Source organism: Grampus griseus (assembly GCF_964374135.1).
Source record: "Grampus griseus genome assembly, chromosome: 13".
Taxonomy (NCBI): Eukaryota; Metazoa; Chordata; class Mammalia; order Artiodactyla; family Delphinidae; genus Grampus; species Grampus griseus.
This window is the reverse complement of record NC_139007.1, coordinates 36974539-36991189: the sequence shown is the minus strand read 5'-3', so window position 1 is coordinate 36991189 and position 16651 is coordinate 36974539. Positions and strand designations below refer to the sequence as shown.

At 44.5% G+C, this 16651-nt stretch overlaps 1 protein-coding gene across 1 annotated transcript in view; it reads left to right on the top strand.

The window, feature by feature from the left end:
• The window catches only part of RTN4IP1 (reticulon 4 interacting protein 1), a 44364-nt gene that overhangs the window by 21767 nt on the left and 5946 nt on the right, over positions 1-16651 (top strand). Inside the window, exons 6-8 of the mRNA XM_082669019.1 lie at positions 5230-5366; positions 8832-9015; positions 13323-13415. Of these exons, the coding sequence (XP_082525145.1) occupies positions 5230-5366; positions 8832-9015; positions 13323-13415 (414 nt within the window). The remainder of the gene's footprint in view (positions 1-5229; positions 5367-8831; positions 9016-13322; positions 13416-16651) is intronic.

Below are 16651 nucleotides of genomic sequence, written 5' to 3'. Positions count from 1 at the left end.
AAAATTATTTAGCAATGAAGACTAAACTAGAAGGAACTCAATAACAAACACAACACATAATGCTGGCCTGATAGAAACAGAACGTGTAAACAGGAAAAATTGTAAATTACGAAAGAAGGGAAGAGATAAAAACAGATTCAGAGAAAGTGTCACATATTGAAGACAGGAACGAAGATTGCTGTATGGATAATAGGAGTTTCTGAAGAAGAAAACCTAAACAAGGGGATAGAACAAATACTAAAATCAGTAATTCAAGAAACTTCCCTGCTTTCCTGAAGTTAAATGATTTGAAACTACGTATTAAATAACCAAAGCACTTATCTAAGAACATGGACCCAGAATGAGCAATATCCAGGGGAACTCTAGTAAAATTACTGGCACTTAAAGAAAAAGCAGAAACAAACAAAAAAAACCTTGGGACATTTTTTTTTTCTTTTTTTTTTTTTTGGCTGTGTTGGGTCTTCATTGCTGCGTGCGGGCTCTCTCTAGTTGCGGTGAGCTGGGGCTACTCTTTGTTGCACGGGCTTCTCATTGCGGTGGCTTCTCTTGTTGCAGAGCACGGGCTCTAGGGTGCGTGGGCTTCAGTAGTTGTGGTGTGTGGGCTCAGTAGTTGTGGCTCACGGGCTTAGTTGCTCTGTGGCCTGTGGGATCTTCGCAGACCAGGGCTCGAACCCGTGTCCCCTGCATTGGCAGGCGGATTCTTAACTGCTGCGCCACCAGGTTTTTTGCTTGTTGTTTGTTTGTTTTACACGGGGAGGAAAGTAGTTTTATTGAGTACACACTAGATGCTAGATACAATATCCTGGTTGCATTTAATTATTTTAATGTCTAATCCTCTGACAAAACTATAAGGTGGGCATTACTATTCTTATTTCACAAATGAGAAAACCAAGGCTGACAGAGGATATAATGAAAGGGACTTGGAAAGAAAGATAATTAAAGTCACACTTGGTCTTTATGATCTAGAATTGAGTCAAGTGGTTAAGTAGAGGAAGTTTCTCCATAGTACTGCCTTCACATTTCCCTTTTGGGACCGATTCTTTTTTTTTTTTAAAAAAAAATAGTATAATTGCTTTACAATAGTGTGTTCGTTTCTGCTTTATACACCAGTTGTTGTTTTTTTAAGAAAAAAATGTTACTTTTTAAATAAAAGAGCATGTGACATGTAAGTAAAATTCAATTATCAGCAGACTTTTTGACAGCAGTGCTTTAATGCTAGTGGAGGCAGCAGGGATGGAGTAACATATTTAAGACACTCGAGAAGGAATATGCTAAGCATTTTATATACAGCAAAACTGGGCTCCAAACGCTAAAGGGCACATATGAACTGTGAATAACATGCAAGAACTTGGGGAATATGTTCTTCTGATCCCTTTCTGAGAAATCTACTAGAAAATGAGCTTCTGAAAACTAAAATGGCCAGAGAGACATCGAACCAAGGACTGGTGGTAAATGTTAAATATAAAGTTATCTGTAGAACTAAAACTAAATGAGGGCTTAGAAAAAGAGAGTATAGTGTGTAACAGCCGTATGCTCTGACAAGGTAAACAGTACAGCTGTTTTTAAAAAGCGGAGGAACAGGGCTTCCCTGGTGGCACAGTGGTTGAGAGTCCGCCTGCCAATGCAGGGGACACGGGTTCGTGCCCCGGTCCGGGAAGATCCCACATGCCGCGGAGCGGCTGGGCCCGTGAGCCATGGCCGCTGGGCCTGTGCGTCCGGAGCCTGTGCTCCGCAACGGGAGAGGCCACAACAGTGAGAGGCCCGCGTACCGAAAAAAAAAAAAACAAAAAAAAACGGAGGAACAGAGAGCATATATTAAAATTATTTGAATCCTTTCATTAATCATATTGGTAGTGATATTAGTACTATTATTCAGAGACTGTTATGTTGTAATATACAGTGGAACAGTTGGGTATTTATGGCATATTTTAATTCTGTCATCCCCTTTGTCTTTGACAACCAGGGTTTTAGGAGTGGAGGAAAGGAGATACAGATGTAACAGAAAAGAGGTTAAGTAAAAGCTTGACAGTCTGGAATTTGAATTGGAAGTATCAATCTGAACTCAAGAGATATTTTGTATATGTACGTATGTAAAGCTGTCTCTTGAAATATCATTGCTTACACACAAAAAAATGCAGCGCCTTGGAGAAACGGCAGATTCCAGATCTAGGGCGCAAAATGTACGAGAATGAGCCTAGAATATATTAATAGCAAGGAAGTTAGTAAAGACTAGTTGAGCCATGTCAAAAAGACTCGGGAGCCAACTTGAAGAAACTCCCAAAGATCGTCAAAGAAGACAATTTGAGATTCAGTAATCATAATGATAATTACAGTGAATTGAAATCCTTCAACTATGTTTAAATCCATGAGTTCATGATGATATTTTTTAAAAAGTGGTCACTTTTGGAAGATGATAGGAAACCAATTTATTATTTTATAAACTGAAAAAAGGAAAAAATTATTGGCCTTTTCTATAGGAACTGTACACCTGAGTAAACTAATATATGAGGAGAGGTGTTTCTTTATAAAAGTATTCCAACTACTAAATGAAAAAAGGAGAGAGAATATCACCATTTTACAACCGCCAATAGACAGCCACTGAGATAATAAAAAGGGCAACAACCAGATATGCTATGCATCCTATAATTTTGCCAGACACTATTCATAGTCTTGCTAAATGGATTGAAACAGAAGAGACAGAGTAACAGGTAGAACTGTCCCAGGTGTGCAGTCAGAAATTCCAGAGTTTCCAGTGGAAAAAACTCTGCAGGTCACATGGCCTAGATTCTTTCACAGATAAATTTTAAGAAAGTGAAGGGGATAGGGACTTCCCTGGTGGTCCAGTGGCTAAGACTCCGCACTCCCAATGCAGGGGGCCCGGTTTGATCCCTGGTCAGGGAACTAGATCCCACATATTGCAACGAAGATCCTGAGTGCTGCAATTAAGACCCAGCACAGTCAAATAAATCGATAGGTAGGTAGGTAAGACTAAACTATGGTATCTAGGGAATGCATATATGGGTGATAAAACCTTTTTTTTTTTTTAATGCAAGGAGGTGATTACTATAAATATCAGGGTAACGGTGACTTGTGTGGGGACCGGGCACAGGGAAGAGCTTTTGGAGTGGCAGCCAGCTTGCTGTCTCTGTCTGAGTGGTGTCTGCCTTACGGACGTCTCTTACACTTGTGTTTTCGTTTACATAAAATAGTAAAACAACTAAAGCTGTTTTAAAAGCTTTTAGTAGTGTGCAAAGATATTAGATCTAAGTGGGAGAGGAAAATCTAGAAATTTGGAAAAAAAATTCATTGAACTGTTTCAAGATACGACAGATTCCTCCTGAGGATTTAATACTGTTTAAGGAAAACACAAATGTAGGTGGCTAGAACACAATTTCCTTTTTCCTTGACAGTTTCTTTTTTTATACAGATACTGGATGGTTATCTTGGATTGTATTCTTCACATATTTGAATTTAGTTTGGGACTTGCTGTTGAAGGCAACATGTCATTATACTCAAGTGTCTCTGTTTGTGGCCCATAAACTTAAACTATCATATATCATGTCAGTCCCTAAATGTTTTAATTCCCCTCAGATTTCCAGGGCATATTCCTTGGTCAGTATTTTTAAAAGTGAGAGGTAGATTGTGAGTAGTTTTTCAATCCTTTATTGTTTTTTGTTTTTAACAGATCTCCAGCATCTGTGTGTACCACAGAATGGGGATTCAGTAGTGAACAGAACAAACACAGATCTCGTATATTCTAGTGAACCTCTGCAACTTATATTAGGGAAGTTCAGGAATTGGTATTGAGGACAGGAGTGAGAAAACAGCTGATTTGTTATGACCTATAACTGCCCATTTGAAAATTTCTCAGTGAACTTCAAGTAACTGTTCTCAAATTCTGCTGCTGATGGCCCCCTTTTAATTCTATCAAATTGTCATTATAGAAAGGAACTGTAGTAATTTTGGAGCATGATGCTTTCTGGATACTTAATTCTGAATCCTTTTTTTTTAAGTCTAGTTATTTTAAAATATATTATTTTTAAAATATAAGGTATCTGCATTTTAAATCCTCCAAACCATTTATTTAGGTCTTTTTACTCCAAAGGAGAGGACCTGATGCATGTTTTAAAAGTAAAATGGGGCTTCCCTGGTGGCGCAGTCGTTGAGAGTCCGCCTGCTGATGCAGGGGACACGGGTTCGTGCCCCGGTCCGGGAAGTTCCCACATGCCGCAGAGCGGCTGGGCCCATGAGCCATGGCTGCTGAGCCTGCGCGTCCGGAGCCTGTGCTCCACAACGGGAGAGGCCACAACAGTGAGAGGCCCGCGTACCGCAAAAAAAAAAAAAAAAAGTAAAATGGCCATGTTTTCTTCCCCTCTTTTTTTTTTTTTTGGCTGTGGTGGGTCTTACTTGCAGAGCGCGGGCTTCTCTCTAGTTGTGGCGTGTGGGCCTCTCTCTAGTTGTGGCTTGTGGGCCTCTCTCTAGTTGTGGCTTGTGGGTTTTCTCTCTCTAGTTGTGGCGCGTGTGTTCCTCAGTTTGCGGCTCACGGGCTCTCTTGTTGAGGTGTACGAACTCAGCAGTTGTGCGCGGGCCTAGTTGCCCTGCGGCACATGGATTGCTAGTTCTCCAACCAGGGATCAAACCCGTGTCCCCTGCATTGCAAGATGGATTCTTTACCACTGGACCACCAGGGAAGCCCCTTCTTCCCCTCTTTTTAAGAGCACCTTTCATTTATTACCCAGTACCTGATTACCCAGTTGTCTGACTCAAGATTATACTAACACTTACTGGAGATGCAAATGAAGAGATGTTGCGTTTTTATGTTTTGGGCGCATTTTAAATATTCATCTTCTGAGGACATGATTTTTTTTCCCCCATTTTCCTTTGTCATCATTGAAAATGCTGAGCTTAAGGCCGTCAACTCCTGTCTTTTCTGATGCTGGTGAGGCACTGAGCCCTTCTATAATTGGATTGGTTATAACTTCATGACAGCAAGGCGACTAACTGTCTCGTCCACGGAAAATGAGATCTATTTCTTGGATTTTTCTTAGTGAACAAAAGTTTAATCATTTTACTAGTCTCTGGCAGATAGCTTCCTGTAGCTCTTGTTAAGACAGAGCACTTAGAATTGTCTGGAGATTAACCTGATGTATGTATACATGGTGCCAACTATTTTTTATTTAATTCAGTTTTTCTACTCCCCTCCCCCCCTTTTTTTCCTTTTTTGGGCAGGTAATGAAAGCGTGGGATGCTCACGTGACAGCAGTCTGCTCTCAGGATGCCAGTGAACTTGTAAGGAAGCTCGGGGCAGATGATGTAATTGATTACAAATCCGGAAATATGGAAGAGCAGTTGAAATATTTAAAGCCGTATGTATTCAAACAATGTTCATATTGGGAAGGTGGGAACAAAGACAGCTGATAATGCAAGCCTGAGATGGTTGGGTGGCCTTACTGTCAGGTTGGAGTCTTAGACAAGAATCTACGAAAACACTCCATGTCTCCAGAGGTTATTTAGGTTGGTTTCTGTTTTAACTCCAGATGTTAATACAGCATGATTGTGGAATGAAATTTGTACTGAGGAAGACATTTTTCCTACCTAGCCTTTTGCTAATTTTTTTTTTTTTTTTTTTTTTGCGGCACGCGGGCCTCCCACTGCTGTGGCCTCCCCTGCCGTGGAGCACAGGCTCTGGACGCGCAGGCTCAGCGGCCATGGCTCACGGGCCCAGCCGCTCCACGGCATGTGGGATCTTCCCGGACCGGGGCACGAACCCGCGTCCCCTGCATCGGCAGGCGGACTCCCAACCACTGCGCCACTAGGGAAGCCCCCTTTTGCTAATTTTTAAGTTAACTTCCTTTTATTGCTCGTGTGTAATAGGTCCGAAGGCAAAATTGGAAGTGTATTCCCTCCAGGGGCATTTGACGCCACAAGAAGAACATAGAGCAGTACGTGAAATACATGATTAGTGTTTTGGCTTCATAATGAGGGTTTCAGAGAAGCAAAGGCAGTATAGATATCAGTAATGGGACTCCGTGGATGTTCTCGGTGCGTCTGAATGCCAGGCTGTGGTCTGACGGAGTGTACCAAGTGAGAGCGGATTCAGGAATTCTCTCAGGCCCTGTCCCTCCTGACTGTGGCTCGGGCAGGGACGGAGGTGCTTAGGAATCTGGTCTTCACCCAGCCCAGGCAAAGCTGCAGCGGAGAGCGTGCCTGAGGAGTATTTGGAAAGCTGTTTTACTGCTTCTATTTCAAGGATTTTTCCTTTTTTAAATTAGTTTTCAGAAGCTAATTATTCTTGCCCACTTTAAGTAGAAGTATATTTTCATGCGTTAAAAAAAAAAGGAGACAAAGGGAGCCCCTATCTGACACAGCCCAAACTCTCAGCCAGCACCCCAACTCCCAACAGTAGATATTTGGCTGTACAGCCAGGAGCAGCCGGCCACTCATCGTCCTGGAGCTCTTTATGGAATGTCCCTTCCTGCTCGGCAGTGTTCTAAGCACAGGCTAAGACACAGTGGCGAACAAGACACATTGCCCCCTTTCGTGGGCTTGTATTCTAGTGGTTAGTGCTCTCAAGAACACTGATGCAGCGAAAGGGGGAAAGAAAGGCTGTTTTAGAAGGAGGAGGCTGTTTGCGATGGTGTGGTTGAAGAATGCCTCTAAGTGAGGCATTTGGGCAGAGGCTTCGGGAGCAAGCCAGGAGGATAGGACTTCTTTTTGTTGGGGGCAGGGGTCTTGTTCCCTGCTGTGTCCCCCTCCACCCCAGGATGGTGTAGTGACCTACAGTCACTATTTGTTTAATGACTTGTCGAGGGAATCTAGGAGAGGAGCACTTGTTCCAGGTGGAGCTAACACCCAATGTAAAGCCCCCGTGGCAGGAACACGCTCTACGGCACATTTGAGGACTAACGCTGTCCCTTGAGGAGATCCCTGCCTGTGTGGCAGGACCGAGGCTTCCAGATAGTGGTAGTTTCGGTCAGTCATCTCTCGTCTGCTGCTTCTAGGAATAGCAGCAGAGACAGGCCAAGGCCCACCCTTTCCCCCCATCCACCTTGAGTTTTTTGCATGTCTGGAACCTTTTGCCAGAGAATAGAGACCCTGACGGGTGAAGGCGAGAGCGCACCCAGGCTAGCCTCCCACCCTGCACCTCACTCTCTTCCTCCGAGTCTCCGCCCGGCGGCCTTGCCCCTTCTGTTTGCTCTTGTCCAGTCAGGGGACCTCACCAGCTCACAAATGCAGGCTATTGTTTTTTTTAATGATCGCTTTAGTTAAAATTGATCTTTGTAACTTCTGCCTGGAGGTTGGCCTCTTAATCCACCTAGAATAAATGTGTTCCTCCTTCCAAACAGCAGCCTCTTGGATTTGAATCCTAGGATTTTACAGCAGGAAAGGGCTTTGAAATCCTTCAGTCCTTCTCTATGGCATTATAGTCGAGAAAATAAGGGGCAGAGGATTTAGGAGTTTTTTTCATGCTCAGGGTCATGCCACTTAATCATTGGTGGGAGAGCTGGGTCTAGAGCCTGGTCTCTGGACTTCTTTTTGCAGGCAGTGCCAGTTCTGTAATACCAGGCTGCCCTTAAGTTTTATCTAAATTAAGTGCCATTGTGTTTGTTTATCCAAAATTTGGGAATGAAATAGGAACTTAAAAGTAGAAACTTAAGCAGAAACGTAAACTCATGAAGAAGAATTTTTCTGTTCTTTTCTAATGAGAATAGCCATCTAGTAAGGTCATTCTCCTGCACTTCATATCTTTTAATTTTTATTTGCCCTTCTTTAGTCCCATGAAAGAACTCAAGAGCCACAAAGTTGGCCAAAGCTGGTTTTAGAAGCTTTGACGTTCATCCAGACGAACTTAGGAGGGAAAAGGGACTTACCAAAAAGGAGTTCCTCTGTTAATTTGCTTAATATGTAAGCATGCATTCTCTAAACAGATCTTTATTTTCTAAAGTATTTTAAAGCTTCATTGGGTTTTATCCCCTTTAAGTAGAATGTAGCGATTATAGCAGTTTTAGGTTAGATTTAAGGAGCTGAATATCTGTCAGTTCCTGTGCATTCCATCATGACTGCATTTTTTTGGCATGTTAGAGCAGAGCTGAAGACTGAGAGCAGGCTGTTGATTTCTCTTTTGCTTTGTGTTTATGTGCATGAAACCAAAAGAAGAAAATTCCATAAGGTGAAGAGGATGCTTCTACAAGCAGTTCTGATTGTGGAGGGAATGCAAGCAAATGACTTGTGTGGGTCAAAACCTAATACACTTTTCTCTCAAGTATTCATGTGAACGAAAGAGTACTTTGACCTCACATTGGATGGATAACTTTGCAGTTTTCTATAAAGCTTGAGTCAGGGTTTCTCAGCCTTGGCAACCTTAGTTTCTCAACTACTGACATTTTGGGCTGGATAATTTTTTGTTGTGAGGGGCTGTTCTGTGCGTTGTAGGATGTTTATCATCATCCCTGGCCTCTAGATGCCAGTACCCCCTTCCCACCGCCTCCCCCAATGGTCACAACTAAAAATGTCTCTAGACATTGCCTTATATGTCTCCTGGGGGCCAAAATCACCCTCGGTTGAAAACCACTTGTTTAAGTCATTCTTAAAGTATTTGAAAATAATATGATTTTATGATTTAAAAAAATGGCATTGACTTACGGTGGAGAAAACCCAGAGATCCAGTAAGTGGGTGTGCCCTTTCCTCCTTTGTCCGGGCATCCACCCCCTGCTGTCTGCGAGCTGTCACGGAAACAAACCCTGTAGCTAACCGGCGCTGGGAGTGAAGGCGGCTTGGAGCCCTGGATAAAGGCTGACCAGGATGTTTTGATTTGATTCTTTCTCTCCAGGTTTGATTTTATTCTCGACAGTGTTGGTGGATCCACCGAAACATGGGCTCTAAATTTTCTCAAGAAGTGGTCAGGAGCCACGTATGTGACTTTGGTGACTCCTTTCCTCCTGAACATGGACCGGTTGGGCATAGCGGATGGCATGTTGCAGACAGGCGTCACCGTGGGCTCTAAGACATTGAAGGTAGGGGGAGAGTCTTGGTTGGTGGGAGCAAGCAGGCGCCTGGGGCTTCTGGAATTTGGTTTCCTCCTAGCCAGTTTCTTTTCTCAAGGAGCCAGCACAGCACAGTGGCTGCAAGCAGGGCTCTGGAGTCACGTACTGACGGGGTACAAATTCTGGCCTCCACTTGGTAGCTGTGTAGCCCCGTGCAAGTTACTTAGCGTCACTAAGCCTCAACATCTTCACCTGAGAAATGAGGCTAATGGTGTATCTCCCTTACTGTATGTTGTAAGGATTAAATGAGATAATCCACCCATGTGAAGAACTTGGCACAATGCCTGGTACCCAAGACGTTCTTATTAAATGTTAGCCTTTATTTATTTTTAAAATTTATTTATTTATTTTTGGTGCGTTGGGTCTTTGCTGCGTGAGGGCTTTCTCTAGTTGCAGTAAGCAGGGGCTACTCTTCGTTGCGGCGTGTGGGCTTCTCATTGCGGTGGCTTCTCTTGTTGTGGAGCACGGGCTCTAGGTGCGCAGGCTTCAGTACTTGTGGCACACGGGCTCAGTAGTTGTGGCTCGTGGGCTCTAGAGCACAGACTCAGTAGTTGTGGCACATGGGCTTAGTTGCTCATGGCATGTGGGATCTTCCCGGACCAGGGCTTGAACCCATGTCCCCTGCATTGGCAGGCGGATTCTTAACCACTGTGCCACCAGGGAAGTCCCGTTAAATGTTAACCTTTATTATTAGCTATTATTACCGCTCCTGATTCCATCTGATACACCTTCCGCTTTTTTCTTGTCTGCACCTGATGGCTCTCTGTTTCACTGTCTTAATACATACAGTCTCTTGTATATGAAGGCAGAAGCTTCATTAAGACAGCATAGAGCTGGCTGTTTTCATGGTAGTAACACTGGGATATGCCAGTGACTCCCAGACTGGGGCTTTCGGACCTTTAAAGGTCCATGGGAATTTTTTTGCATTTCAAAAGCCTGAAGGAAGGGGCTTCCCTGGTGGCACAGTGGTTAAGAATCCACCTGCCAATGCAGGGGACACGGGTTTGAGCCCTGGTCCGGGAAGATTCCACATGCCGTGAAGCAACTAAGCCTGTGTGCCACAACTACTGAGCCTGCGCTCTAGAGCCCGTGCTCCGCAACAAGAGATGCCACCGCAGTGAGAAGTCCGTGCACTGCAATGAAGAGTAGCTCCCGCTCACCGCAACTAGAGAAAGCCCACGTGCAACAACAAAGACCCAACTCAACCAAAAAATAAATTAATTAATTAATTAAAAAAAAAAGAAACTGAAGGAAATTGTATTCTTCCGTCAGTGAGCCTACAAAGACTAATGGAACCATCATGCTGCTTCTGGAATTGTATCAACTTGTCTTGACAGTACATGTCCCATGTGAATCAGAAACTCTAACTATTGATGGCATTCTGGGGGTTTCAAAGATTTGATTAGTCAGACTGATTTTGTTAACAGGGCCGTAAGGAGCTATGTCACCCAACTGAACACATCCCGTGCATGGTGGGCCTTCAAGACTAGTGCAGGTCAGCCCTAGTACAGGACTGATAGCAGAGCTCCAGAGTCTGCTCTCTACCCGACATGACAGTGGTGACAGAGGCTTATAATTTCATGTTATGCACTGTTGGTAATTATAGCTTATTGGTTTAAAATCTGAATTAGTGTTGAAATGGAATAAGTGACAAGAAAATATACATTGTTCTTTTTTTTTAATTAGACAAAATACTTCAGGCTCAGGAAAAAGGCAGTAGAAGGTTCCTCAAGGGTGAAAAGGTTGTGAGTCACGTCGACCTAGCCAGCACTGCCATGTATTTGCAAGATGACTGGCTTGCTAATTCTCTTTAGCTTCTCCTTGGTTCTCGAAATTAATTTGGAACCTTTTGAGGGGTGAAGTTGAGGACTTTGGTCTCTTGAATGCTGTGTACTAAGTCCTTGGAGGTGGTGAAGGAGAGCTGTGACGGAGGAGACTGCTGCTCAGTCCTTAGGAGCTGGGTCTGGGTGATAGGAGTGAACAAACCGGGCGCTGTGCTCCGGGTTCTTTAGTTTCACTTGGTTCAGATGGCAGCCAGCAGCAGTGTCCACGGGGCGCTTTGTGGTGGAGGAAGGAATCTTAGCTGTCCTTGTCTCTTCTTTCTCTTTTCATGAAACTCGGGCTTCCCACCTGCTTTAAGATATAAGTTTAAGTTTTCCATAAAATTTCACAGTTTGAATTGCAGTGAGACCTCATACAAGTTAAGCTTCAGAGCTATCCTCCGAGAGTAAGACAGGCATAGCTCTCTTCGTTTCCCTTTCCCCCTTCTTGAAAGATGATAGTGGTAATCTCACATGAAAACCTTTTAAGTAGTTTCTGATGTCTTTCTGAGAAGGTGCACAGTTAAAGCCTCATTGTAATGCCTGCCTGCTTTGGTTTACTCTCTCCTGTAATGGCCTGGAAAACCTGCACAGACCTCTTAGAGCAGAATATAAAAATTCTGCTGTTGCAGACCGATTGTTTCACTTTACGGGGCAGCCTGCTGTAAAGGAATTACAGATATGGCAGTTATGGCCACCGCTCTTCCTCTTTAAAACTCTAAACAGTGATCAGAAGGTTTTAATTATAGTCTGTAAAACCAGCCCTATGGAGAAGTACATGAACAGGTCTTCTGTGATTGCAATTAACTGGACCTGCTCTAAGCTTGGGACAGTCCCAGTGCCTCTGGTGTCTAGCCACCTAAGCCTTCAAATGTTTTTTTTGTTTGTTTTTAAGTTAGTTGTCTAGACCAATGCTTCCTGACCTCTTTCATGCTCTGACACGCAGAGAAAATGATAGTATTTGAACAGCATATCGAGACCACTCTGGGCCAAGAGCACACTGCCTGGAGGCTTGCGTTAGCCCGGGCTCTGCCCTGCTACTCCGAGGGCTTGTCATACCTATGCTAGGGTGAGCTTGGCTCTATTTACATCTGTGGTCCTGAGATAATGATCAATGGTGACCCCTTTAACTCTTACAAGTTGTTCCAGGTTAGACAATAAGGGTCACTCAGCCAAACCAGTAGGCTGTTCCTGGCGCTCTCATTGCGAAGCTCTGCCTCGACCACAGCTTGGGTTTGTCTCTCCGCAATCTTAAACTCTATTTGCATTGCCCCAGCCTTTCCTCAGTAAGCTTTACTTTCAGCACTAGGTAACTATTTATCAAATATTTTCGATGTGTCAGGCACCTTACATACATTCTCATTTAGTCCCTCCAGCCCCCCTGTCAGCTAGGTGGTGGTACCTCCATTCTGCAGGCCGGGAAGCAGGCTGAAAGTGGTAGCTTGCCCTAAATAACACAACTGTCAAGGCCTGAGGTAGAGTAGCAGGGGAGTTCCACTGCACCTGCCGGCTTCATGCCGTGATGGTCGCTGATCATCGTGCTGAGATTGTGCGGTGAGCTCAGTGGAGAAAGTCTGAGCTCGCCCAGCAGTTGGGGCAGGTGCAGGGAGGGAGGCGGCCGGGAGGTACTGGCTGGCCCCCCACCTGCCTCTGGGTCGCTCCCGTCTGATGAAGTTTAGTTGGGCAGGTCGTTGAGGTATCACTGAGAACCTCAGCTCACTTGCTGTTTTGAAAATGGCCTACCCTACCTCCAACATAAAGAATAATAATCAAAGTGGCTATGGCAGTAGAGTGGTCATGAACCCTCTTGGTGTACGATTTTTGCCTGTCTTCACCAGGGGGCATTTTGCCCCACAGTAGATTAGGTGGCTTGGGACTTGCTATAACTATAGGGGAAGACCCAGGCACGATGCATGAGGAACTTTATGCTTTGTTTTGTCTTTAAAGCTGTCTTAATTCCTCTCAGAGCCAGGAAAAAGTGTTTTGATTGGATTCTTGTTTAAGATCATATGTTGGTGCCGTACTGCCCTTAAAGCATTCTTGGATTAGGTGAAGGCTCTCTTCTGGTGCCTCAGGGCTTTATTCAAACCTTGGTAGGGAAGGTCTAGAGGTCTCAGCCCCTCATATGTTCTAGGGAAGAAATGAGTGTGTAAGATTAGACTGTCATTTTAAGAAGGGCTTTCCTGTGCTTACTTGCTTGTCAGTCGCAACCTGGGGGAGAAGCCCGAGTTCACATGGGTATATCTCTGTTCCTTCACTTATTTATGAAACATTTATGGAGCATCCGCTGTCTGTCAGTCACTGTGCTGAGGTGCTTGGGTGTACAGCTCATTGTGGCAGCATGAAATGGGAAAGCAGTTTGTCTGTCTTAGTCATGCAGGCAATACTTTTCCCAAAATTTGCATTTTGTCAGATTTCATCTTTTCCTATATTTGACACGCTTTGTTTTCTTTTTAGCATTTCTGGCAAGGAGTCCATTATCGCTGGGCTTTTTTCATGGCCAGTGGTCCATATCTAGATGACATTGCAGAACTGGTGGATGCGGGAAAGGTAAGTGTATTGCCAGGGCGTCCCTTGTCACCTTGGTGACCTGCCCAGCAAGCCTAGTCAATGGGAACTCCGCAGAGGTAGGCTCGGCCAATGTCCACACTGCCTTACACGCCAAGTTTAAGTGCTGTGTTTTGGGTTCTGTCTCCATGGGAATCATAGCCATAGGCTGCTGCATTTGAGACAGAGCGTGCACCATCTAGTGCAGCCCCTTTGGTCTGCAGATGAGAGGCAGGCCCAGAGAGCTTATGTGATTTTCCCAAAGACGCTTGGTTACATGGTAGCAGAGCTGGGATCTACAGCTGGGCTGCTGCTATTTTGATAATGGTCCTGAAAAGAAGGCACCGTGAAGGCAACTGTTGCACAAAGGTGGGGACACACTTGTGAGTTTACAGTTGAATTGCTTCTTGAGCTTCTTTAGTCCGAGGGTGAGGCTGCTTTGGAGGCAAGCAGATTTCCAGATGAGCAAGGAGATCAAACACTGTGGAATCTAAACAGAACTGGACTAGAAGTTAGGTCCCTGGGTCTCCTGTTCCCAGGCCAGTGTAATAACGTCGGCAAATAAATGGTATGTCTGAGAGGGTCAGTGGGCAGGATGTGATTCAGGATTGATGGCGATTTTGGTAGAGACAGCTGGTTGGTGTTTCTGTCTATTCGAGTCTGTCCTGCAGCGGACTTGGTGGGGAGGGACTACTGCTTGGAGCCTGGTCAGCCCTTTCTGGGTGTCGAAAGGGCTCTTAGGGCTGATGGCAGTTGAAAGACTCCTTAGCTACCACCTGCCTATTTAACTTCTTACGTGGTTTTAACGGCTCAGACGTGCCACCTCTGGACGAATAACCCAGAAGGCAAACTCATATTCTGGTACTGATATTCGTGATTTTATTGAGAAATTATATGGAATTATAAATGAAGGGAGGGCTTCCCTGGTGGCGCATTGGTTAAGAACCCGCCTGCCAGTGCAGGGAACATGGGTTCGAGCCCTGGTCCGGGAAGATCCCACATGCCGCGGAGCAACTAAGTCCGTGCGCCACAACTACTGAGCCTGCGCTCTAGAGCCCGCGAGCCACAACTACTGAGCCCACGCGCCTAGAGCCTGTGCTCCACAACAAGAGAAGTCACCACAATGAGAAGCCCGCGCACCACAACAAAGAGTAGCCCCTGCTCATCGCAACTAGAGAAAGCCCGCGGGCAGCAACGAAGACCCAACTCAGCCAAAAGTAAAAAAATAAATAAAATAAATAATAATGATTATTTTTTCTCCAAATGATTGGAGAGGCTTATGTACCCTAGAGGGTTGCATGAAGTCATAGATAAAATGATTCTCATTTTATAGATGAGAAAACTAGCTCTAAGGGATAAGGGGACATGCTCAAATTTGTAGACGTGGGACCAGGACTCATACCTCTGACCCCAGTCCTGTGCTTTTCCCTCCCCACCATTAAGCTGCATTTTTCGTGCTTGAAGCTGATCTAGGACTTCAGCTTAAATTGACTTGTCATTTTACACTGGGCAGGGAAAGGGTCTGGAGCAAGTCTAGCATCACACCACATGATCCTTGCTAAGCCATACGGAAAGAGCCCCTTGAAATGGGTTTTCTTGTGTTGCACCTGCCCCTTGCTGGCCCATCTCATCTTTCCATTTTGGTTTGGGAAAGAAATGTTTTTAGGAACTACTGGCTGCTTTTTGTGCATTTAGTTTTTTTATTCTATTTCAGCCAAGGAACTTATGATAGAAAATGGCCCACTACTATTTCCCAAATATTTTGGTTCCAAGTTTGCTTGCCTCTTCTCAGACTTCTAAGTCTTGATGTGTACTGGGTAGACAGGAGCTCAGCCTTGTTGTGGCTGCAGTGTGCCTCTCTGTAGGGATCTCCCCATATCCCACAGGGATGCTTATTTTATTTCTAGGAGGAAGGAAATGAGCCATCGTCAGATAACACGGCCCATAGTTCTGCACAGTGCTGAATGGGGATGCAGCCTCATCATTAGAGAGGTCCCCGTCCTCCAGAAGTCACCACACTTGTCCTGACATCGGCTCCAGACTGTCCACATGCTTATCATTGCTCTTTTGTGTTCAAAATATTGTGGCGCTCTCTCTACCTAGAAATTACTATTTATGCAACAAAGAGAGGTGTTTGTGTACATGTCCCTATTGAATTTGGTAGATAACTGGTGGAATGGCTAAAAGAGGACATGGTAGAAATTATGATGCCCTTCAAGTGTCCTCCTCCAAGGGTGAGTGAGATGTTCCTCTGGCCTTTGATTCTCTTCTCACCAGGGTTATTTGGGCTCAGGAGTCATTTCTGACAGTGAAGGGCTCTGGGACTATGGCGGTTGATATGTGACACCGGATCCACGAAGCGGCCAGCTGTGCTGTGCATTCTGCTTCTTTGTGGGTGTGAGAGGTTGTTGCCTGTCTACACTGGGAAGTTGGAAAGGATAACAGAACAGATCTGCTTACCCATTGTGTGGTTAGTAAAGACTGTAAAGTTGGACGAGGACACTGAAATCCTTCCAACCTTTGGCTGACTGCTTAATGAATCTAATTAGCAGGTATTCGATAGAGGGGCTGGAGTTGTTTTTTGACAGTGTGAGGCCATGAACCAGAAGAGGCTACTCTTAAAATACTTTAAGCTTTGGAATGAATAATACATTTGTAATATTCAAAATCCAAAAGGTAGGAAAAGTTATTTCATAGACTCGTCCTTTGACTCCTGTCCCTCAGTCATGGAGATTCTCCTTGTCAGGGCCCCAACATTATCAGTTTTTTGGGCATTCCAAAGACGTTTTGTGATTCAGTAGGGTGAAACAAAAAAATGATTTATAATTAGCACAGTGAGGTTAATGGGCTGCTACTGACACTGTGCCTTATGCCTGAAGTTTATTGGCATTTTCTCCTAAGCACAATAAACATTTCCTGTTTTTATACTATTTAGCAAACTGTTTTTGGTGGGGTGCCTACCACAATGCATGGGGCACACATATACAATGGAATATTACTCAGCCATAAAAAGAAATGAAATTGAGTTATTTGTAGTGAGGTGGATGGACCTAGAGTCTGTCATACAGAGTAGGAGAGAAAAACAAATACCATATGCTAATGCATATATGTGGAATCTAAAAAAAAAAAAAAGGTGCTGATGAACCTAGTTGCAGGGCAGGAATAAAGAGGTAGACATAGAGAATGGACTTGATGACATGGGGTGGGAGGGCGAAGCTGGGGCGAAGTGAGAGTAGCAT